Source organism: Tursiops truncatus, chromosome 2 (assembly GCF_011762595.2).
Source record: "Tursiops truncatus isolate mTurTru1 chromosome 2, mTurTru1.mat.Y, whole genome shotgun sequence".
Taxonomy (NCBI): Eukaryota; Metazoa; Chordata; class Mammalia; order Artiodactyla; family Delphinidae; genus Tursiops; species Tursiops truncatus.
The window spans coordinates 86,043,965-86,069,161 of NC_047035.1; the positions used below are offsets into that span (position 1 = coordinate 86,043,965).

Consider the following 25,197-nt stretch of genomic DNA (forward strand, 5'->3'; position numbering starts at 1 on the left):
AGGAGAAACCGTTGAGGGAGGCGGGGGAGCGGTTGGATGGGCCGGAGCGGGTTCGGGAGGAGGAGGAACCGCTTCAGGGTAGGGTGGAGGTTGGAGAGGAGTTCTGGAGGGGGGAGAGGCGAGAGATTCGGGTGGGTCGGCTAGTGGAGAGGGGTCATCGTCAAAGGAAATTAGGGGCTTGGATGTAGGATATGTAGAAGGAAGGGCGGGAGCATAAATACCAGAAGGCCTGAACATAGGGTACCTCGGACCATTTGCCCGTCCTGCGGCAGTAATTATCTAGATCACGGAGGATGTTAAAATCGAAAGTACCTTCAGGATTAATTGTCTAGAGGATATTGTGGCCAGGCCACAGTGGAATAGAAAAATAAGCCATCGGCAACGGAGATCTTGGCTAGGAGACACCCCAGGGGCGTCTTAGGATCTGGTTTCGATTGTGAGGTTCCCATGACCCCCAGTCTGTCCCTGAGTGAATGGAGAGGGAGAGAGGCGTTCCTGGTCTCAGTCTCCAATTCACGGCAGGTCGGAGCGCGGTCAGGCGATAGGGACGTCTCCACAATCACCCGAGGCCCGGAGGGTCGGAGAGCGGTCAGGCAATTGGGACGTCTCCACAGTTGCCCGAGGCCCGGAGAGAGGACGGAGGAGTCCCTGACGCAGCCGCGATTAGGGACAGGGAATCCGGTGGGCAGGGACTCTGGGGGTCGGAGGGAACAAGGGAGGGGGACTTACCCCGTTTTCTGCCGGATCGGAGAGGTTCCCTGGTTGTCTCCTGGGGGAGGGGAGGAGCGGCCCGCACGGTAACCCGCGGGGCTTGGTACCCCTCCCGGGTTTCGGCACCAAATGTAAGGTCGGATCTTAACAAACGGCACCGCGAAACAGAGGAAAGCCTCAAGTGAGCTTTATTAGGGAGCGCTCCCGGGCGAGGTTCACTGGTCCGAGAGAAAGGGGCCAGAGAAGTCGCACCCGGGGCGAGGGTTGGGCAAGATTTTATAGGGGAAGAAGGGAAAGGGGTGTGGTGAATCTGGGAGGGCGCAGGGTATTCCTTATTTGGTGGTCTTTTCGGGTATCCTGGGGGACCGTTAGTCCCGCCCCTCGAAAGGCGGGAAGGCTGGGCCGGGTGCAAAGTCCCCAGGTCAGTTCCTGGAACTGGGTGGTCCGGAAAGTCTCCAGGTCAGTTTCTGGAACTGGGTGGTCCGGATAATTTCGGTCTGATGCAACCTGTGAATCTGATTGTGTTCCCCTGACTCGGGCCAGTTGGCCTTACACTCCCCAATCCCCTGCCTCCAGCCCCTGGTAACCAACATTTTACTCTCGGTTTCTACAAGTTCAGCTTTTTTAGATTCCATGTATAAGCGGTATCATACAGTATTTGTCTTTCTCTATCTGAATCACCTCTTACTTAGCATAATGCCCTCAAGGTCCATCCATACTGTAGCAAATGGCAGGATTTCCTTCTTTCTCACGGCTGCCTAATGTTCCATTGTATACACCACATCTTCTTTATCCATTCGTCTGTTGACAGACACGGGTTGTTTCCACATCTTGGCTAGTGTCACAGAGGTGTAGATATCTCTTCGAGATAGTGATTTTATTTCCTTTGGTTATATGCCCAACAGTTGAATTACTGGATCATATGGTAGTTCTATTTTTAATTTTTTGAGGAGCCTCCATGCTGTTTTCCCCTGTGGCTGCACCAATTTACACTCCCACCGACAGTGCACACGGTTTCCCTTTCCTCCACACCCTCACCAAAACTCGTTATCTCTTGTCTTTTTGATGATAGCCATGTAATAATAACTTTCAAAAACACAGTGAAAGGGGGGAAAAGACCAGAAAGATAAGTGTCAAATGTTAGCAGAGATTTCTTCTGGGATGGGGAAGCTATCGGTGATTTTTCTTTTGTTTCTTTTCACTTTTCTGTACTTTCCAAATTATCTAAGAAGAGCACAAATGATCTAGAGAATCACAGGAAGAAAATACAAAAGAGTGGCTCCCTGTTCTTAAAATAACAAAAACACACACAATGAAGGAAGAGAGGCTGAGGAGGTCAGGTTGAGGAGAGGGAGTTGGTGAGGGAGCAAGAAGGGGAGATGGGGTCAGGGAAAGTGGGGGCCTGTTTTGGGGGGCAGCCCGCTACCCCTGTGAGTGGGCCCTGCCCCACTGTCCCCAGGCTCTCAGGCCGGCAGCAGCTTCTGGCCGGTCCCCGCAGGCCACAGTGTCCTCCCAGCATGTCTGGGCCGCCCTCCCCAGACCTCCCTCCAGCCTCTGCTTGCGGGCTCACTAAGACAATTTAAATGGAGAGACCTGGGATCTAGGATTCCAGAGAGGGTGGTTTAGAGGGGATCACGTTGCACTTATTTTGTGGCTGCAGATCTTGCAGGAGGAGAGAGAAGACAGGAAGAGCAGGGAGGGCCCAGCCACACAGGTGGCAGTCAGGCTGAGAGGACCAGCCAGTAGCAATAAGTAGCTTGTTAGCACACAAAAAGGAACACTGATGATAGATAAAGCATTTTTATTGTCTCTTCCCTGAGATGCACAGTGCTTCTAACAGCACTTCCTTCACCCCCAGGCAGGGGGGGAAGAGGACAGAGAAGGAGCAAAGATAACACCACACCCTCAGGAGGAGAAGAGAGCAAAATGGGCCTGGAGGGGTACGGGGGCCCCAGAGGGTGTCAGGAGGGGGGCGGGGGAGTGGCTGGATGACTGGGAAGGCCTGAGGAGGTGGGTGTGAGGCTCAAGAAGCCCTTCCTGCAGCAAGGAAGATGTACTTGTAGCCCTTGATCTCCTTGATCTGTTGCTGCTGATGAGGACTTGCAGCTGGTGGGGTCCGGCTTTGATGGGGGTAGAGGTCCAGTTGAATTTGGATGGTGTGTCTGGCCACCAGAGTTCCAAGACTGAAAGTCAAAAAGGGCCTTTTAGAGCCTTGAGTAACTGCTTGGGTGGGTGATCTGGTTTCCTCTCTTCGTTGGTAGCACATCCCACACCCCCGCACCCTCAACACCACTGAGCTCAACCTTCCCCAAGGAGGTGGGAAGGTGGGGGAAAGGAGGCAGCATCCAGGAGACTATGACCATCCTATGACCCCACGAGGCATCCCCTTATCTAAAACCAGCATGAGGCAGGTGGATAGCCATGGTACTTACTCATTTGTTATCTGCCCATTGATGAGGCCACTGCCCTCCAGAACCATTGTGCAGTGACTCAGAGCCACCGAGGGGGTATTGGTGAGCGTGATGTGGACTCTCAGGGCCTTGCCCACCTCGGCCCTCTCGGGCACCTGTGTGGAGAGAAGACGGGGTTATCATGGGCAACTGGCCTCATGTCCACACTCAGTTCAGCTACCTCACTTCCCCATCCCTCTGATGACCACCAGGGACTGCTCACTTAGCACGAAGACGCTGCAGGGGCGAGAACATGAGCCCACAGCATTCACGGTTAACACATACACTGGCCTGCCTTAGGAGCTCACAGTACTACTGGAAGCCACCACCAACTGGGAATTGGCACCAAGTGAAATCTATTTCCCTCCCCGTCATCTAGCTCAGGATGGCAATTAGATTTCAACTTAAGTGCCAGCTCCAATCCGTTAGTTGTGGCTGATAGGAATGGTGTGTTAAAAAGGATCCTGAGGACAATCCAGAGCCAGTGAGAGGGTCATGATTGATTAGTAGTGTCTGACACAGGCATGGGATAAGGAAGTGGTGTCATGTGTGCCATCCATGTGCCACTCGTGATGTCATTCTGAGGCCCAAGTTGCAGGATATGTTAATGGCAGAGAAGGACCTGACCCAGGTGTCCTAGACCCCAGTCAGGATCTTCCTCCCATGCTGCTCTGTCTTCATATACATTAGCAGACCCTGAGTTTCTCCAGGTGTATTCAGTGCATCACATGTGAGGTCTGTGTCATAGGGCAGCATGGCCTTGACTTGTGAGTGGGAGGCAGGGATCCATCCTACTCACTTCTAGAGCCCCAGTGCCTAGCACAGTACCAGCCAAATGATGGATATTTGGTAAACGAGTGTTGAACTGAAATGACCTGACCACCCAGATCATACTGGGGGCACGTTCTGGCTCAACCAGAGACTCGAGGAGAAGGAAGAACACATCCTGACTTCTCTGGAATTCAAAGAAAAGAAACAAGTCCTTTGTACTCTAGTGAGTGTGCCAAAGTTGAACAAGGTCAAAATAGCTTTGGCATCCAGCATGATCACACAAATCATCCCGGGGTTCCTTAGCAATGGGGACCAATTAATAGCCTACTTGGCACTTGATGTGTTTGCATTGGATCCTGTTGTAACCAGGGCTTTGTGTAATGGGCAGGGCCCTCACCTCAGCCCCAGGCTTGTGTCTGCTCTTGTGATTCTGCCCACTGTTACCCCCTCCCCACTCACGGAGGCTGCCTGGCATCACTTGGCCTGATGACCTCACAGCATGTCCAGGTGAAAACTGTCAGGTGGCCAGACGGTTTATGATGAGGAGCCACTCACATCTCTTTCTGGTGGGGGTGGAGGGTTCTGTTCACAGATCCACCAGGTGCACAGTCAGGTGGGGATTAGGCAGTGGGCAAGGCCTTCAGGTAGGAGGGGAAAGTGGGGAAAGGAGCCTTCAGAGGAAGAAAAACCCTGGTTATAGGACATGGAGGTCATCCCTGCCCTCCCCCATTTACCCTTCCTTCACCTGTATTCGTTCCTCATGCAATTGCCTTACCAGCCACTCAAGCCTCTGAACGTGAAATGTGAGGCTCACCTTTCATTTGTTTCCTTCTTCCTTGTCACCCCTGTCTTATCAGGTGACAAGGAATTTGGCCTGAGTCTCTCTCAAACCTGTCTTCTCTACTCCATCTCCCAGATACCACCTTTCTTGTCTCTTTGCCTCTGCAAAGCTACTTCCTTACTTAAAATGCCTTCAACTCCACCTCGTTTCTCTAGAGTGTCTTCCTGTGCATCTTCTGTAAAATGTCACCTCCTCTGGGAAGCCTTCCCTTTGCACAGAGTGCAAGGGACCACACCATACTGCACTTTAATCACCTGTTTGGTGTCCAAGGCAGGGACTGTGCCTTGTTAGCTGCTGTGCCCCCAGCCCCTGAATTGGGTGAGTCAGAGGGCCCCTGGGCCCCATCTCTGTCCAGATGCCTTACCTCAGTAGATAAGTGGGGAGGCCCCAGCATGGACCTCCCTGTCTCCTCCACCTTGGCGATGCCAGACACACAGATCAGCTTTTCATCCATCAGTTTGTTTCTATAATTGTTGTAGGGTAGCAAGAGCAGCCACTGTGTCTCTAAGCACAGACAAAATACATCTTGAGTCCAGGAATGGGTCTCGGAAAGAGAGAGTGAAAACGTGTATGTGTGAGAGAGGAAATAATAGTTTGTGTTTGAGAGAGAATATGAGTATGAGTCTATGTGCATGTGTGAAAGTGTTTGTGTGTGTGTGTAAGAGAGAGAGACAGATGGTGCTTACCCTGCGCCCCTGACCCCCCAAGGTCACTGCTGTGTTTCACCTGGTGGGATGGCATCAGAGGTACAGTACCTGACATTCAATCTCCTGCCAACAGCAGCTTCACTGCCCAACGTGTGTGTGTGTGCGCGTGTGTGCTGTGCGTGCATGTGTGTGCATGCGTGTGTGTGCGTGCGTGTGTGGGGGGGTGCCTTGTTCACGGCCCCAAGCTTCCCTCCCTGTATGTGCCTTTCCAGGCCTGCCTCATACTCACCCTCCCCGAAGTCCAGGGTCAAGCGCACTATTTGTCTCCAGAGGGGCTCCCAGGTGCCACCGTCGTGCAGCAGGGTCTGTGCACAGAAATGCACCACCAGGCGGATGGGCCCCTGGGGTTGGGCTCTATCTGCCAGACTCCCGGCATTAAGCTTCGGCAGCAGGTCCTGGCCCCACTCAGCCTTCCTGGTCAGGTAAAGCTGCAGCTGTGCTGGCTGATCCTCAAAGCCCCCAGACCCCAGCAGGTCCAGGAAGGGTGAAGAGGCCTTCCAAGGGCCCAGCATTTTCCAGGAGGCCTTCATGAACACAGATCGCTCCTCACAGGATCCTGACAGAAAGGAGAGCCAGGAAAGACATCAGTGGGGAGGGGTCAGGAGGACCAATGAACTTCTTGCTGGAAACAAGGCACCCAGCAACTCCCAGGTCCCCTCCCGAAGCCTCAGCCACAAAGAATAGCTGCCTAAGGAGACAATACAGCATCATGGCTGGAACGATTGGTGTTGCTTGGTGCTGGGCTCAAACCCTTGCTCTATCACAGTCCCTTCATCTCTTGGTGCTCAGTTCAGTCACATATAGCCCAGGGATATTTCCTTGCCTCATAGAGTTGCCAAAAATTTGGGTTAAATGAGTTCCTGATTTTAAGCACTGGATAGTGTCTTTTGTCATCTTTTGCGGAGGCAGTGGTTAGGTGGTGATAGTTTCAACGTGAGAGCCATCCTCATGTCCTTTGGGAGGCAACACAAAGGAGGTTACAGCTGCCCCCCTCCCTGAAAAACTGGGGCCCCAGGCACCTTCTGGGTACTTGTAGGAGCTGGTGATGTTCTGGCTCTGGTCTGACCCTACCATCTTGGTGCTGATTTCCTTCCTGATGGAACTGATGATATGGGCCAGGAGTTCCTGGGCCTGGCCATCCTCCAACAGCCAAACGACTTCATCGGCGTTCACCTCAGCATACACAAATGGGGTGTTGTAGGGCAGGTGGACCTTCCCTTCCCTGATGGCCTTTACAGAGGCAGGGCCACAGTGGAACAACCCTGTTCAGGGAACAGGAGTTGTGGACCATTAACTTGGCTGCTGACATATGGACCAGGGCCAGCGGGTCCTGGCCATGGGAGGTAGAGGTAGGGAGATGGGATGGGGAGGGGCAGTGGCATTAATGACCCTCATCCATGGGGTGCTCTCCAGTTCCCATTAATTCATCTGATGCTCACAGCCACCCTGGGAAGCAGCAGTCATCACCTTCATCTTCCCTACTTTACAGATGAGGAAACAACTGAGAGGTCCAGTGACTCATCAGCTCACCCAACTGTCAAAGGCAAAGTTAGACCCCTGACCTGAAGTTGTCTCTGCTACGACTTTGGAAAGCGGATGAAGTGGAAAAGGCATCGTTCCTTTCTGGCCTCCTGCTCACGAGGTCAGTCACCCTGACCGGCGTCCCCACAGAGCCCAGACCCTTCCACAATGGTCTGCTCTCACCAGTGCTGGTTTGCTGGGGAGTGGGGTCCAGAACCTGCTACCCGTTGTATCCTGGAGGGAGATCTTTCCAGATCATCCAGCACTTGTTCCAGACATGGAAATTCCTGCAGAAAGCAGTAAGGAGAAAAGGACTCACGTTTTCAGAGGATTTGCCAGGTATCAAACCCTATACTGAGTGCTTTATATCATTGTTTCTTCTTTTTTTTTTTCTACATTTTATTTGGAAGTAATTTCAAGCTTATAATAAAGTTGCAAGAATAGTACAAAGAGCACCCATATACCCAGTTCATCTGTTGTTAGCATTTTGCCCCATTTGCTTTATCACTAGCTTTCTTTCAGTGTGGATATGGAGATTTCTTAGAATAGGGATCTTCCCTGGTGTACTCTTGTACAGTTATCAACCTCACACATTTAATATTGATACTATCCTTGGGCTTCCCTGGTGGCGCAGTGGTTGAGAGTCCGCCTGCCGATGCAGGGGACACAGGTTCATGCCCCGGTCCAGGAGGATCCCACATGCCGCGGAGCAGCTGGGCCCGTGAGCCATGGCCGCTGAGCCTGCGCGTCCGGAGCCTGTGCTCTGCAACGGGAGAGGCCACAACAGTGAGAGGCCTGCGTACCGCAAAAAAAAAAAAAAATTGATACTATCCTTTTATCTACTTTACTGTCTATATTTCAATGTTGTCAGCTAATAATGTCCTCTGTGGCAGGGGTCCCCAACCCCCGGTACCTGCCCGTGGCCTGTTAGCAACTGGGCCGCACAGCAGGAGGTGAGCAGCAGCTTCATCTGCTGCTCCCCATCGCCTGCGTTACCGCCTGAACTATCGCCCCACCGCTCCCGTGGTAAAATCGTCTTCCACAAAACCGGTCCCTGGTGCCAAAAAGGTTGGGGACTGCAGCTCTGTGGCATTCTTTTCCACCCAGTCCAGGATCACACATGGCATTTAGTTGACCAAAAACCTTTGTGTCCTTTCATCTGGAAGAGTTCTTCTGGCTTTGTTTTATCACATTGACATTTTGAATACAGTATTTATTTATTTATTTTTATCAGAGTGGCCCTCATTTTGGACTTGCCTGCTGTTTCTTCATGATTAGATTCAGCTTACGTGCTCACAGACAGAATTCTACACAAGTGACATGTCCTTCCTAGATACACTACTGCTCATTGACCCAGAGAAGTTTCAGCCCTCGAGGAGCCCAGAGAGGGAGGGAGCTCCAAGGACAGCAGCTAGTTCTCATACAATTCAAAGGTCTCACCTGGAAACTGGCTGGAAAAGCAAAAACAGGAAATCAGATGTGGGGTAGAGCAGAGGAGAAAGGAACCAGAGGAAGCAACTAGAGGTCCAAAAATAAAGGGACACACAGAGACACACACAGACGTATATACACATGCCTACAGAGAGGGAGTGGGGCAGGGAGAGGAGAAGTCAGCAGAGACCAAAGGAAATATGCAGAGGCAGCTAGTCCTGGCTTTGCCCTGACAGAGAAACAGAGAAATGTGCTCTGTTTTCTGAAACAGAAAGGCTCAAAGAAGGAAGAGTAAGATGAAACAGATTTTGAGGTCAGTATTCAGAGGAGACACGACCTATTCATTTGGTTGCCAGCTTCAGAATACATTATCCCATAGTCTTCTATCTCTGAAATGAACTTGATGTGATGCTCTGATTAGCCAGAACAGCTTTCTGGCTGGGGAACTTATTCTCTGAGCATCGGCAACAATGTACGGGGCAATATTTCCTCAAGGCCAGACAGCATCAGGCCAGAATTTTCCTACCCTACCTGGCACGGAGCAGAGACCTGTAGGAGACAGTGCCCCTTACCACATTTTGTCTTGTTTCTGAGTTGGCAGCATCTCTGCTTGTTGGTCATAGTAGGTGTCGATGGTCAAGTTTGCATCCACGTTGTATGCAGAATGGAAATTGGAAACGACACGGGTTGGAACACCTAAGCATCTCATTACTAAAGAGAAGAAAAGCATGGGGACTAACTGAGTTTATTTCAAGAAGAATCATTGGTTTCATGAGCATACTTTCTCACTTTCAAGCTGGAGGAGAAAAAAAGGCCAAGATTCTTGCAGATCCATACCTGTCACTCCTTTATCCTCAGAGCACCTCACCCAGGCCCAGAACCTTGTGGCCTACCTGCCCTATCCATAGTCTCCATTCCACCAGGAGAAAGAAATCATTTGAGGGTCACTTAACAACAACTCAATTTATCATTTAGGGATTTTTCCATTCAGCAGCTTTCCAAACTAAAAAAAGAGAACCTAAACATTTGATAATTGGAAAGAAAAATTTAAAAAATTAGACCTATGCTGTGGCCAGAAGAGAAGCTGTGTGACCTTAGGTAACTGGCTTAACTTCTCTGGCCCTTAGTCTTCTTATATGTAACAAAATGAAGAGTTGGACTAGATGATTTTCAGTTCTGAAATTCTGGATCTGTAATTATACTCAAATAAAAGGGTTTGGAGGAAAGAAAGAAATAAAAGCACAGATAGAAGAGCCAGATAGACTTATGGAGATATGTGGAAGACAGCGACGAAGGGAACCTTGCATGTACGAGGCAATGACCATCTTTGATAAGACCACAGCACCCTCTTGTGGCGTCTCAGGAATCACACAAAGCAGTCACTACATCACCGTCATCCCCACCACCACCACCACCACACACACTTGACCAGGGCCAGATGAAATTAAGCCGACAGCCAGGTGTGGAAGCAAGCAAGGTGAGTTTAGAGAGAGGTTTATTCCACCCCTGTCCTGCTTAGGAGCAGATGGTGCCCGCTGAGGCTGCTGGGAGGATTACAATGCTTTGAAATGTAAGAGGACTATTAAGAATGACCAATCTTTTTGTTTCGATTCATTGAAGATCCCCAAAGGACGCCACCTGTCCACAGTCGCCTATCCACTGCCAGCACAGCTCCTGGGCTTTCACAAACCCTTAACCCTTGGTGAGAGGTAGACCAGGGCTGCCAGTGGCCAGAGGCAACTTGGCAGGAGCAGCTTTCCCCTCGCTCAAAGGTCGTAGACTCTAGGGCCTAGCCGTGGGGAGAGGCTCGGAGGTGGAGCAAAGATGCAGACTTAGACCTTCTCCCTCTCTTTGCAGGTCTAAAGGCCTGAGCCCTCCTCCTTAACACCTGCCTAGTCCAAGGCAAATTTGGCTGTACTAAATACTGGCACTGTGCTGAGCATTTTCCCGTGAAAACAAATGAACAAAATGAGGTCACTTGATTTGAACACTCATATTTAAACCCCTCCACTGTCTGTAGCACCTGTACATAACTGCCAAGCTATGTTGCCCCTCTCAGAAAAGTCTAGAACTTTGTCTTTGGACCCTGTCTCTGTCCTCCCCATTCTGTGCTCCCTCGTTCTCCAACTCAGAGTCAACACACCGGTTCAGTAAACACTTCTTGAGCATCACAATGTAACAGGCAGCACTGTGCAAGGTACTCCTGCCTCTTGGGGGAAGACAGGCAGGTACCACAGTGCTTTCATCTTTCCCTCATCTTCACAGATAATCTGATCAATGACTTGGGACTAAATTGTAAATAACTGATAATGCATGAAACATGGATGCTCCTTAAGGGTAGTCAGCAAAGTAGTCAATCTCTAACTGTAACTCCTCAAGAATCTCTCTGAGAAGTGTTTGGGAGCCACCAGCTCTGCCCACAGATGAGATCAGGCTTCCAGATTATCTGCTTGCACCTCAAGCTTCCCTCAACCTGCCCCTGACTCCAGGCTCACCTTGAGCTGAGAATCCTGAGCAGGTGTCAGAAACAAGCCAGTTTTGCCTCCACTTTGGGACCAGGTGACCATTTTAATAGCCTAACTGCTCCATCAAGGAGACTGAAGAGTGATTGCAGCAGGTCACACCTTCCCTGGTTATTGCAGGATTCCTTGAGACTATAGAGTGTGCTGGTTAAGAGTCAAGTGACCACCACTCCTTAGCCATGGGGCTGTGGACAGGCCACAGTCAACTCAGGTGAAGTGGAGATAATCCCAGCCCAACCTCGAAGAGTTATCACGAAGAGTCAATAAGTGATTCTGCATTCCCATCTCCCCCTCACTCACTGGTACCCATAACAGCTGCAAATACCCAGCACTGCCCATACCTCACAGGCTGCCCGCCCCTGGCTGCCCACTGTCACAGGATGGCCACACTGCCCGTCAGCTCCAGTGGGCTGACCCCCTGGGAGTAGTCCTCTCTCCAGCTCCCCTGCAGCACACGGCTGTCATCATTGCTGTTGATCTGCAGAGGAGAGACAGGTGGGTTTTCGCGGTGCGGTGGGGGTGGGGGGCAGGGAGCTCAGGCAGGGCCGGGGAAGCTTCTGGCCTTACCATGGCGCTCACCACCCTGCAGACATACACCACATTGTTCCACTGGGAGTAGTCTTTGGTTGGGTTCTCTAAGAAGTACAGGCTCTTGTTCAGAATCTGAAAGCAGATATCTATCATGTCCTCTTCAAACTTCCAGGGGATTTCAAGGAAGAACAAAGAGAAGAGTAAAAACGTCTAGAATTCTGAAGCCAAGTCAGTAACACCGACGTTTGGGGTGGGGCCAAATATCAGACAAGTTCCTGCCTTCAAAGAGCTTGTAAGTCAAGTTGGGAATGTGTTAAGATTCAGAATTTTGAAGAACTAACCTGTGTGTTTCTGATGGAAAATGCAAATGGAATTTGGAAAGATGCGAGTCAGCTGAAGGCATCAGAGAAGGCTATTGGAGCCGGTGGGCTTGGAAGGACAAGGTAGACAGGAAGAGAGCAGGGTGAAGGCATTCACCCAAGGTCTTTGGGCGGGATGGGTACCAGAGACAGAGGCTCAGAGATTTTCCTCCTGGAGGACTTGCGAGAGTAGGAAGAGATCGGATGGATACATATAAGGCCAGGCATGTGAGGAGAGGGGGAAGAGCGTGGAGAACCTTCAAATCAGGTAGAGGGTTCAGTGCTGATGGTGTGAGCACAGGAGAAGCCAGTGTACACTCATGACATACAGCTACAACATGTATTTGCTACATGTGTTGTAACCCTTTTGGCTACCAAATACCCTGGTATTTTTCTAAGTTTCAAAAAATTACACAAGTTGTTGGAGAACAGGGAACCTGCTCTTCCTCAGCAAGGCTCCCTGCTTCCTACCCCCAACCCACTTTTCCCTCCTGGTGGGTGTGGACAGGGCTGAGAAGGCAGTGGGAGGCGGAGAGAAACTATCCCAGCCACGGCTGGTGGTTGAGAGTAGAAAAGTTGCCCAGAGTCAAAGGTCCCCCGCTGTGTACCTTAACTGGATATTTGGTGTTATTAAAGAATTGCTGTTCATTATTTCAGTTATAATACTGTATTGTGGCTCAGTTTTTCAGAGAGTCATCATCTTTTAGAACTATATTTGGAAGTATTACTCGATTAAATGATATGGTAATTTGCTTCCCAAAAATCCAGTGATGAGATGCGAGGAATGGGGAAGAATACATCAGGGATTGGCAAAGTTTTTCTGTAAAGGACCAGATAATAAATATTTTAGGCTTTGCAGGCCATAGGGTTTCTGTCTCAACTACTCAATCCTGCCATTGTAGCATGAAAGCAGCCACAGATGATACCTAAATGAATGAGCATAGCTGTGTTCCAATGAAATGCTGTTTATTAGACACCGAAGTTTGAACTTCATATAATTTGCACATCACAAAATACAGTTGGCCCTCTGTGTCCGTGGATTCTACATCCATGGATTCAACCAATAGGATCAAAAGTATTAGGGGAAAAAATTCCAGAAAATTCCCAAAAGCAAAACGTGAATTTGCTGCACAGTGCCAGCAACTATTTACATAGCATTTACATTGTTTTAGGTGTTATAAGTATCTAGAGATGATTTAAAAGTACATGGGAAGTTGTGCATAGGTTATATGCAAATACTATGCCGCTTTATTTTTTATTTATTTATTGGGGGGTGAAGTTGAAAAGAATAGTTTTATTGCTTTGCCAAGCAAAGGGGGCCACAGAGAGCTAATGCTCTCAAAACTGAGTGTCCCAACCTGGAGGGGGTAGTGAGGAGTTTTATAGTAATGGTTCAAAGACGAGGGTGTGATCAGCTCATGGACTTTCTTCTGATTGGTTGGTGTGAGGTAAGTGGGAGTCAGCATCATCAGCCTTCTGGTTCCAACCGGTCCTGGGTCCTGCCAGTTGTGGCAGCATACAGTTAACTTCTCCCACCTGGCAGGGGTTTCAGTATCTGGTTTCAGGACTTAATGAAGCTCAGGTTCTTGATGTGTCATGGCAGAAAGAATTCAGTGAGAGACAAAGTGATAGGTAAGAAGTGGATTTATTTAGAGAGAAACACACTCCACAGACAGAGCGTGGGCCATCTCAGAAGGCGAGAGCGGCCTATGCCACTTTATATAAGGGACTTGAGCATGCTTGGATTTTGGTATCTGTGGAGGCGTCCTGAAACCAATCCTCTGCAAATACTAAGGGATGACTGTGTTATTTTTAATTTTATTTATTTATTTATTTATTTTTTTTGCGGTACGCGGGCCTCTCACTGTTGTGGCCTCTCCCGTTGCGGAGCACAGACTCCGGACGCGCAGGCTCAGCGGCCATGGCTCACGGGCCCAGCCGCTCCGCGGCACGTGGGATCTTCCCGGACTGGGGCACGAACCCGCGTCCCCTGCATGGGCAGGCGGACTCTCAACCACTGCGCCACCAGGGAAGCCCGACTGTGTTATTTTTTTTAAATTCTTTTTTTCAGCAGTTTATAAAGTATGAAAACCATTCTAAACTCTTGGGCCATGCAAAAACAGGCAGTGGGCCACATCTGGCCCACAGGCTATAGTTTGCAAATCCCTGATTAGATGAAACAAAATACACCATAAATTGATCACTATTGAAGGTAAGAGGTTCATGGAGGTTCATTATAGTAGCCTGAACCTCCATGTTTTAAGTTTTTCATAAAATATTAAAAACTGAGAAGGAAAGACATCTCCCCTTCCCTCCTTGTGCCTCTCACTGGAAGGGAAATTGGTCCAGCACTGCACATCCTGACTTCTGTTAGTGGCACTTCATAACCTAATAGAGTTGTCTAAGGCCCACTTCAGGTGACAGTGTTACCTGCCCATAGTTCCAGGGCCAGGGGGTGATGACTCTTTCATGACCATTGTAAACAAAGCCGTAGTCCATCATGATATACTCCTGCAGCAGTATTTCACTTGGCAGGTAGACGTCATCCTCTGAGCAGTTAAGAATAGCAGAGGGGGCAAAGCCCCAAACCAAAAAACAAACAGTAATAAAATTAAAAACAGTAATGGCAGTATCTTGCTGGATAATCAGATAAGCAATGGGTTGATGGCGATAGAAATCAAGACTGGACCCCTTAAAAGCTTGTGTGCTTTTCTAGAGGCCAGCGATATAATCTGTACTTTAAAAAAAGATGATCTTTTCTTGGTTATAAAAGCCTCAAGCTTTTCATAGAGATTTGGAAAATATGGATGACAGAAAGAAGACAATGAAGATCTCCCCTTCTTACTACTCAGAAACAGCCATCGTTACATTTTAGTGTATTCTGGCTGTGCTCTCTTTCTCGGCACATATATGTAATTAGAATCATATGTGTTCCATTTCCTAATTGATTTCACTTAACATCACACCATGAACATTTTCATCATGCCATTAAAAATTCTCTGTAAAGATGATTTTTAGTGAGTACATGGTAACACATTGCATAGATGTGAAGCATTTTATCTTCAGGGCTTTCTAAGTAGATCCTCACGGAGTGTTCCCAATGGATCAGTTAGAATTACAACCTGTGAGCAAGTTATACCTGCACTTCAAGGGTTAAAAAGCAGGATGAAAGTCCCCAGAGGGTGGGTTGTGCTGTGACCAGGGCCCTGAGAGATCTCCATCTTCAGAGTGTAGGGACCAATGACTGCATTGGCTGGTGTGAAAAGGGAGACAAAGAGTGAGTTGGCATGAATGGTGAAGTCAGAAGCACTCCAGACATTGCCTTGTCGGGCCTGGGTGAGCAAGAAGGTGGCTCGGGTTCCCAGCAGCTCGGTGGGCTGTGGTCCTGTGTAAGAGAGAATGACCCCAAAGTGAGGTGCAAAATGTATGTGACACGATTTCAGAGGAACTGGGAGGACCCTTACCTTCTCCTACCACTTGCTAATCCTTTTACTGCCACTGGGTGTCCTTGGCCATGCACTTACGATCTGTGGGCCTCAGTTTTTCAATCTGTAAAATGGGATCTTAGTAGTACCCACCTGAAAGTCTTGTCACAGGGATTAAATGAGTTAGTGTGTGTGAATTTTTAGCACAGTGCCTGTTGTGTATTTAAAAGTTGTCTGTTATTATCACAATCTTAGTTTGCTGAGTTGGCCAAATCTTTTCTTAACAGCGCTAATAGGGTCCCCGGGGTCCCAGGAGAAGAGATGGGAGGGCGGTTCAGAAAGGAGAGGCAAGGGCTTCGCTGGTGGCGCAGTGGTTGAGAGTCTGCCTGCTGATGCAGGGGACGCGGGTTCGTGCCCCAGTCTGGGAGGATCCCACATGCCGTGGAGCGGCTGGGCCTGTGAGCCATGGCTGCTGAACCTGCACATCCAGAGCCTGTGCTCTGCAACGGGAGAGGCCACACAGTGAGAGGCCCGCGTACCACACACACAAAAAAATGTGGAAGTTCAGAAAGGAGAGGCAGGGGCCCTTGAGGTGAACTTTGTCTTGGGGAGGGGCGGGCTCATCTGTCTCAGCCACAAAGATGATGTAGTCGGTCCCAGAGTGGAAGCGTCGGTTGAAATGCAGCTGGATTGTGAAGGACTCAGCGTGGCGCATGATGAGCCACTGCAGGCCCACCTCCTGCGTGTGAGGCTCCTGGTTGTTCCTGGCGTTCTGCAGGTCGACGGACCTGAGCTCCAAGGCTGCCACTGGGACGGGGGTTGGCGGGGGGACAGGTCACTGCCCAGCTGTGGCTCCCTGGGCTCAGCATCCCCTGACACTTCTTGACATTTCATGGCACCTGGCTCTGACTTGGGTAAGACTGCTGTCCAGATCTTAGCCCTCTGCCACCTGCCCCCTAATCTCAGGACTCAGCCTCAGAGAGCATTTCAGCATCGTGATCCCAGTGACCTCTGGACCTGGACCTGGAGCCACAGTGCTCGAGAACTGGGGTCCCAGACAGCACAACATTTCCAGATAACTGAAACTTAACCTCAAAGTGCCGCCATGTACTCTTAATCACTTTTGTTGACAATCTTTCTAAAAATTACTCTATTATCCTGATGATAGAAGAAAGAGTATACTCGAATTTTGTATGAATTAAGTCCATGAGCTGACTGGAGGCTGGGACCTCAGCTACAGGCAAGTCCCTGCTTTAGGATATGGGGGAGGGTGGGCACCTCAGGGTTATTTGCAGCTTATTTCTTGCTTCTCAGTCACATTCCAGGTGGATGAGGGTACTGGCTGCTTCCTAGGATGTACACTTAGTGTGTAATTTTAAAACTCTCATAGCATAATGGGCAAGGTGCAGGCTCTCACCATCTTGGCTGTGAAACCTTAAGCAAGCCACTTAAGGTCCCTAGACATCAAAAAAATGGTGACAATGGTGTTCCTACGTCCTAGAATTCATGTGGGCATTAAGTGAGGACTCACAAGTAAAGACCTTCGCATAGTGGCGGGTGCAGGGTAAGCACTCGGTCATCAGTAGTTGCTCTTAGTACTGATAATAATGCAGCCTCAGATTGCATTTGCTTTGCTATTTTTGCTGGTGATAAAAATTCATTAGGTCCTTTCCCCCAGTAGTACCTCAGTTTATCTCAGTGGTTCTCAACAGGGGCAGTTTTGCCCCCTAGAGGACATTTGGCAAAGTCTGGAGACATTTTTGGTTGTCACAACTCGGGGAGAGGCTGCTACGGGTGTCTAGTGGGTAGAGGCTGGGGATGCTGCAGAAAAGCTCATGTTTGCTCCAGCCAGTTTCTGTGCCATTTGCATTTTGAACTTTCTTCACATAAGTTCTCTATATTTTCACTAAATGTGTTCACTTTGATAGTTTTAGCCCATCTTTGTTACCTGGCTGGATTTTTTTTGAGTCCTAATTATTTCACCTAAACGCTTTATCTTACTATCTGGGAACTGGCTAAACAGTCTTCCAGGTCTTTGTCCAAGTCATTGGTAATACGATGGTTCTAAGCATTAAGGCTTAAGTCAGAGGCCAGTGGAGTATTATTGTTGGAGACTCGTTCCACGTTAACACTGAGCCATTAGGAAATACTCTTTAAGTATAGTTGTTCAACTAGCTGTGATTACATCTAATTCTTTACGTGAGGAAACTGGATTAGGTGTTTTTAAATTTCCTTCACAGTCTAAAATCAAATCCAGCTTTCATTTTGCATCTTTCCCACAAATTTGTCAAACATCTGGCTGAAAACAGAACGTGCATGATGGTCCCTAGGCCCTCCCTCCTAGTAACAATCTTTTCCTTGAGGCAGATTCAAAGGTGAATCACTGGATCAAATAGTACAAAGTTTTTCAACCTCTTAAATGTGACTCAGGCACTTAAATAGTTATATTATTGGAACGAGAAAATTCAGGGCAAGATCTAAGACAGATGCCTGTGAGTTATTAAACAACATTTTGTAAACACGTCTAATCTATTAGTAGTTCGTGAAAGAAATTTAGAGAAATGTGGCCAATACTTTTTTTAAAGAATAGAATAGAAAATATCACAATGCACCCTACATAGGAAAAGCAAGCATAATTTTATGTATTATATAACTGGATCATGATATAAATTGTGGGTTATAGTCAAAAAGTTTGAAAGCAACTAGCCTAGATCCTGGTGGAAACTGATACATCTCATTTGTTCCTGAGGGGCCTGCATTTTCATACCAGGACCTACTGAGCCTTCACAGAAGCCTCTCCACCCGATACATAACAACCAATGGCCATTCGATCCTGAAAGATCAGATACGTGAAAGGGGCAGTGAAGAGCACACAGGTGTGTGCATCACCTCCACAGTGGGGAACGGGACTGGGGGCAGCCTTTTCCTGGCCGCTGCCCACAGCTCAAAGTGTTGTTCCTAAGGGCAGCCCACTCAGTTTCCCCTTTACCCAGGCCAACTATTGGTTTAGGAAGGAAAGGGGAGGGGGAAGAAGGAAGATATCTTCCCCTCCATGCCTAAGGTATACAATGCATGGAGAAAACTCATTCTCCATTAGGGGACTCAGTTTTTTGTTTTTGTTTTTATTTTACTTAATATAATTATGCATTTGGCTCACTGAAGTGCTTTTCATGTCAGGCAGACAATGACTTTAGAGAACAAAAGGGAGGGCCTTCAAGGGAGCAGGCAAAGAAAGCCAAGAGGATTAGGAAGAGGTTCAGCAAAGCAGGAAATCAAGCAGAATCAATTAGTAAAAAAAACATGGCAATGCCCACAAGTCCTTCTCGCCTTGGCCACCAGCCCACGCTGGTTAATGACGAGTAAGAGATGTAAAGCCTGGCCACATGACTCCTGGCGCTTGACTAAGATAAAGACAAGGATATAAAAGGATCAAAATATATCCCCATGTATTATGAGCCTTAAAACAAATAGAGAATTTAGAACAGCCATCTGCCTGCAATGAGCTCTGGGATGCAAAGCTCCTGCCATCTGAGACATCAAAAACCAAGCCAGCCCTGTTCTCCTGAGTGCCCGTCTCCCCCTCGGGTCTTGGCTCAGAGGTAACATCACACAGGGGCTTTCCTTGACCTCTGAACATGATGCCCCATCTCCCACCCTATGATCATCTGCCATCACAACACCCTTTTTATTTTCTGAAGAGCACTTCATAGCATCTAGAATTAGTTCCACGGAAGCAGAGACCTTGGCCATCTTCTTACACCTGGACCCCCTTTGCCTAGAACGGAGCATTGTTCCTAATTGCTGATAATTGCAGCTAATGTTCGCTGAACACTCACTACATGCCAGCCACTGTCAGAAGCATTTTACGTGTCTGAAATCGTTTATGTCCTTACAGCCTGTGGATGGAGGTGTTCATATTGTCCCTGACATGCAGGAATGGGAGGACTGGGATCAAACCCAGGCACAATCTTAACCTCCACAATCTCCCGCCTTACCTGGTGGGTGCTCAGAGATGTTTGCTGAATGGATATGTGCTTGCATGTGTGAGGTACGAGGAGAATAATCTGGCAGGAGGGCAGTGGGGCTGTAGAGGAGGAGAGAGAGAAAAGCCTGTGAGGGCAGCAGGGCCAGGATGAGGAGTGGCTTGACTCCAGGCAGAGGTGCTGCTATTTGCTCAGTAGTAATGGGTATACCTCTCCTTGATGGAAGGATAAAGTGTTACACCTTTCTGAGGGCAATTTATCAACATTTCTTACAAAATAAAAGAAAGCCTTAAAACATAAATTCCTTTGATCCACAGATTGCTCCTTTAGGAATTTTTCCTAAGAAAAAATCATAATTTGTGTATAAAAATGTAAACATAAGGATATTCAGTGCAACCCAAATATCCTACAATGAGTCGGATACGTAAACTTTATTCCTCTCATCCTGATGTAATCAACAAAAGGACAAAGGATATTGGGAAATAATTCATGAGATATTAAAAAGCAACATAAGTTTAAAAAACAATACGTTACAGATTAACTGTAGGTGGTAAAATTATGGGAAATTTTTCTTTACTTTGAGCTTTTCGGTGTTGGTCAAGCTTTTGCTTTGAACGTGTATTACTTTTATATTTAAGGGAAAGTGTTCCTTTGATTAAAGGCAGGGTTTTTTTGTTTTTTGTTATTATTTTTTTTACAGCATGTTCTTATTAGTTATCTATTTTATATGCATCAGTGTATACATGTCAATCCCAATCTCCCAATTCATCCCACCACCACCCCCACCACCCCGCTGCTTTCCCCCTTTGGTGTCCATACATTTGTTCTCTACATCTGTGTCTCAATTTCTGCCCTGCAAACCGATTCATCTGTACCATTTTTCTAGGTATCACATATATGCGTTAATATATGATATTTGTTTTTCTCTCTCTGACTTAACTTCACTCTGTATGACAGTCTCTAGATCCCTCCACGTCTCTACAAATGACCCAATTTCGTTTCTTTTTATGGCTGAGTAATATTCCATTGTATATATGTGCCACATCTTCTTTATCGAGTCGTCTGTTGACAGGCATTTAGGTTGCTTCCATGACCTGGCTATTGTAAATAGTGCTGCAATGAACATTGGGGTGCATGTGTCTTTTTGAATTATGGTTTTCTCAGGATCTCTGCCCAGTAGTGGGATTGCTGAGTCGTATGGTAGTTCTATTTGTAGATTTTTAAGGAACCTCCATACTGTTCTCCATAGTGGCTGTACCAATTCACATTCCCAGCAGCAGTGCAAGAGTGTTCCCTTTTCTCCACACCCTCTCCAGCATTTATTGTTTCGAGATTTTTTGATGATAGCCATTCTGACCAGTGTGAGATGATACCTCATTGTAGTTTTGATTTGCATTTCTCTAGTGATTACTGATGTTGAGCATTCTTTCATGTGTTTGTTGACAATCTGTATATCTTCTTTGGAGAAATGTCTGTTTAGGTCTTCCGCCCATTTTTGGATTGGGTTATTTTTTTGTTATTGAGCTGCCTGATCTGCTTGTAAATTTTGGAGATTAATCCTTTGTCAGTTGCTTCATTTGCAAATATTTTCTCCCATTCTGAGGGTTGTCTTTTCATCTTGTTTATGGTTTCCTTTGCTGTGCAAAAGATTTAAGTTTCATTAGGTCCCATTTTTTAATTTTTGTTTTTATTTCCATTTCTCTAGGAGGGGGTCAAAAAGGATCTTGCTGTGATTTATGTCATACTGTGTTCTTCCTATGTTTTCCTCTAAGAGTTTGATGGTGTCTGGCCTTACATTTAGGTCTTTAATCCATTTTGAGTTTACTTTTGTGTATGGTGTTAGGGAGTGTTCTAATTTCATTCTTTTACATGTAGCTGTCCAGTTCTCCCAGCACCACTTATTGAAGAAGGTGTCTTTTCTCCACTGTATATTCTTGCCTCTTTTATCAAAGATAAGGTGACCATATGTGCGTGGGTATATCTCTGGGCTTTCTATCTTGTTCCATTGATCTATATTTCTGTTTTTGTGCCAGTACCATACTGTTTGGATTATTGTAGCTTTGTAGTATAGTCTGAAGTCCAGGAGCCTGATTCCTCCAGCTCCGTTTTTCTTTCTCAAGATTGCTTTGGCTATTTGGGGTCTTTTGTGTTTCCATACAAATTGTGAAATTTTTTGTTCTAGTTCTGTGAAAAATGCCAGTGGTAGTTTGATAGAGATTGCATTGAATCTGTAGATTGTTTGGGGTAGTATAGTCATTTTCACAATGTTGATTCTTCCAATCCAAGAACCTGGTATATCTCTCCATCTATTTGTATCATCTTTAATTTCTTTCACCAGTGTCATAATTTTCTGCATACAGGTCTTTTGACTTCTTAGGTAGGTTTATTCCTAGATATTTTATTCTTTTTGTTGCAATGGTAAATCCTAGATATTTTATTCTTTTGTTGCAATGGTAAATCACTTTCAGATTTTTCATCATTAGTGTATAGGGATGCAAGAGATTTCTGTGCATTAATTTTGTATCCTGCTACTTTACCAAATTCATTGATTAGTAGTTTTCTGGTGGCATCTTTAGGATTCTCGATGTATAGTGTCATGTCATCTGCAAACAGTGACAGCTTTACTTCTTCTTTTCTGATTTGGATTCCTTTTATTTCTTTTTCTTCTCTGATTGCTGTGGCTAAAACTTCCGTAACTATGTTGAATAATAGTGGTGAGAGTGGGCAACCTTGTCTTCTTCCTGATCTTAGTGGAAATAGTTTCAGTTTTTCACCATTGAGGACGATGTTGGCTGTGGGTTTGTCATATATGGCCTGTATTATGTTGAGGTAAGTTCCCTCTATGCCTACTTTCTGGAGGGTTTTTGTCATAAATGGGTATTGAATTTTGTCGAAAGCCTTCTCTGCATCTATTGGTTTTTCTTCTTCAATTTGTTAATTATCCCAGGATATTGAATATAGTTCCCACATCAGCTTCTTATACATGATTGCCAACCCCACCTGGAATCTAGCGAAGCAACTATATTGGGCCACTAATTTTTAATTAAGTCATAATCATTTGATTAAGTTATGATCAATATTCATTATGGTTTTGCAAATCATGTTCTTTAACTGCTCATATTATTTCTGTTTACTCTATAGATTTTTCCCCTAAAAGACAAAAGCCCAATACAGTCAACCTTTAAATTTAGTTTCCAGAACAAAAAAGCGCTTTAACCATAAAATCATTTCTATGTTGATAAAAGACCAGCCTCTGTTAAGGTTAATCCATTGGATTTGTGATCTTTAACTCTAAAATAGATACAGACATATTATAATCCTCTCCTGGCTCCACACCCTTAATATGTGTCTACTGGGTTCTCCACTTGAAGATCCTACAGTCACTTCAGATTCAATATCTTCAAAATTGAACTCGTTAGCCCCACCCATCCCCCGAATTCATATGATTTCTTACTCATCCTTGTAAATATTATGAAATTTCATTAGCTGTTTGGAACCTGCTATTTGAAGGTCGTGTGACCAAATGGAGAGAACAGAGGTGTCTGAGTTAGAGAACCTGGTTTAAGATACTGCTCCAGGCCTTCTGAGATTTTTTTTACTTTATTTGACCTTCAGCAAGGAAGCACTGACCAGAGCCTCACTCCTATGTAAAATGGGGCTAATAGTAGTGCTCACTTCACAGAGCTGCTTTGAGAATAAAGTAGACAGTGTTTGTGGAAGCCTTAAAGTTCTCTATAAACATTTGTCAGTTTCACTGGTAATAATGATAATATTTATGATCCTTCAGAATGTGAGATTCATGTTGAGTGACAGAACATGTGTCAACATCTGTTGCTAAGATGCTCATGGAGACATTCATGACGACGGAGAAACTGTCATAGCAAAGTCCAGACTCAGTCTCAGTCTTGTCAGTACTCCTGGCTTGATTATTCTCAGGGAGACTGAAGACACCACATATGACCTAAACTGATTGGATCATACCTCTGCTTCAAACTCACCAATGGCTTGCATTGCTCCAGTGGTTCACACGTTCTGCCACCATATTTACCCTGACCACAGCTCCATCTCTATTGCCCACAGTTCTACCTCTCACTTGCTTTCTGATCTTTTGGTGGTTTGCCCAATTACCAAATTCCCAAATTAAAGTCTTTCTGCAAGCCATGCTTTCCCTGATCACGCTTTCTACCATCTCTCCAGACCTCCGTAGAAATGTTACTCCTCACAGAAGCTTTTTCTAACTAGCTGAAACCCCATATTTACTCTCTTGGAACACTTGGATTCTCCTTCACAGCACTGATCACACTCTAAATAGTCATTTGTATACTTGGTCTTCCCCTCTAGGCTTCTCATCTTTCTGTGTGTCATCCGGATGATCACCATAATCTCTCCTTTTCTCTCTCTTCCAGGACCAGAGGACCTTTAGCTCCCTTTCCATCTAGAAGGTGCTTCTCTTATGTCTTATCTCCTTATTTTGTACTCCAGCCTCACGGCCTAGGGTTAAAAGCTATGTGACCTAAGGGAACCAAATAGGAATCACCAAGAAGGGAAAATGTGTTGGGAAGCATTCCAAAAGCATCATCACAATTGAACCTGGGAAGCCCTGCTTCTCGCCTCTGTTCATCTATATTCTATCCATCCTTTCCATACGAGGCATTTTTCTCACATTATCCTTGATGCATCCTTTGACTACTCCTTCTCATGCCAGTCAAAACCCATTTTGCCAAGAATTACCTGTGCAGCTGTGTAACATCTCTCAAACTCTTTATCTGATTTCTCAAGGATATTCTGTGAGTCCCTGAACATTACACTGTCCGTTCTAATTGTTCTCCAGTTGTTCCGTGTGTATTCTTTTTTTTATATTGTAAGCTTCTTGGAGAGAAGAGACCACGTTTCTCCCGCTTAAGATCTAGCACAGTGTTAAACAGTCATTATATATTGGACTTACTGGTTAAGCACTGGGGACAAACTACTCAGGGGAGGTTGTAGAATATCCCTCCCTACCTGTGCCATGTCCTGGGCTAACATTTACTGAGCCTTATGTATGCTCTACACTGTGCTAAAATGCACTATTTACATTGTCTTATAAAATTCTCTCATCAACTTTTGATGTGGGTACCATTATTATACCACCCATTTTACAGATGTGGGAACTGAGGTTTACAGAAGTTAAGTACTTTCCCAAGGTCACATACCAGTAAGGAAGAAAGCCAGGATTCAATCCCAGGTCTATCTAACTCCAAATCCCATGAGCTTAAACTACACAGCTGCCATTGGCTTAGTTGTTCAGCATGAATTTTTTTTTTTTTTGCGATACGCGGGCCTCTCACGTTTGTGGCCTCTCCCGTTGCGGAGCACAGGCTCCAGATGTGCAGGCTCAGCGGCTATGGCTCACGGGCCTAGCCGCTCCGCGGCATGTGGGATCTTCCCGGACCGGGGCATGAACCCGTGTCCCCTGCATCGGCAGGCGGACTCTCAACCACTGCGCCACCAGGGAAGCCCCAGCATGAATTTTTGTCACAGTTCTCTCTGGTTAGTTCTTCAGGATGAGAGAACATTAATTCAGGTTGCCAATGACTACACATTTGCTGTGCTCCTCAGTTTTGTATTTACTTCTCTTCTACCTTGGGTAGCGGTACGTTGGTTCTTCACCTGCTCATTCTTTTTCTCAGGTCTCCCCAGAGCTGATTTTGTAGACCATAGCTCTCATCTTGCTTGTAAAAAAAAAAATAGCATGAATAATACCATATATCTTAGTTTCATAATCTCAGTAACCTTAGGGACTTGAAGTGATTCTTATCAGATATAGCAAGAGAAGGCACTCACTCATCAAAGAGGAGATTCATCAACTGAGGAACTGTCATGCAGACACCAGCTGAACAAGAGTCATGCACAAGAACTATCAATCACTTGATTCTATCCCCCTGAAGTTAACTTTCTTTGTGGCT

General features: G+C 46.5%; 1 protein-coding gene across 1 annotated transcript; it reads right to left on the bottom strand.

Annotated features, from left to right (window-relative positions):
• Positions 1-2,525: 2,525 nt before the first annotated feature.
• Positions 2,526-23,263, bottom strand: LOC117311087 (protein-glutamine gamma-glutamyltransferase Z). Its single transcript, XM_073799902.1, is given in 15 exon segments — positions 2,526-2,793; positions 2,796-2,841; positions 2,843-2,894; positions 3,144-3,277; positions 5,138-5,277; positions 5,710-6,036; positions 6,500-6,742; positions 7,185-7,288; positions 9,005-9,143; positions 11,255-11,432; positions 11,522-11,650; positions 14,275-14,393; positions 14,984-15,233; positions 15,898-16,076; positions 23,251-23,263. Coding segments are annotated over 15 exon segments (2,112 nt in total). The 3' UTR covers positions 2,526-2,734.
• Positions 23,264-25,197: the final 1,934 nt, after the last annotated feature.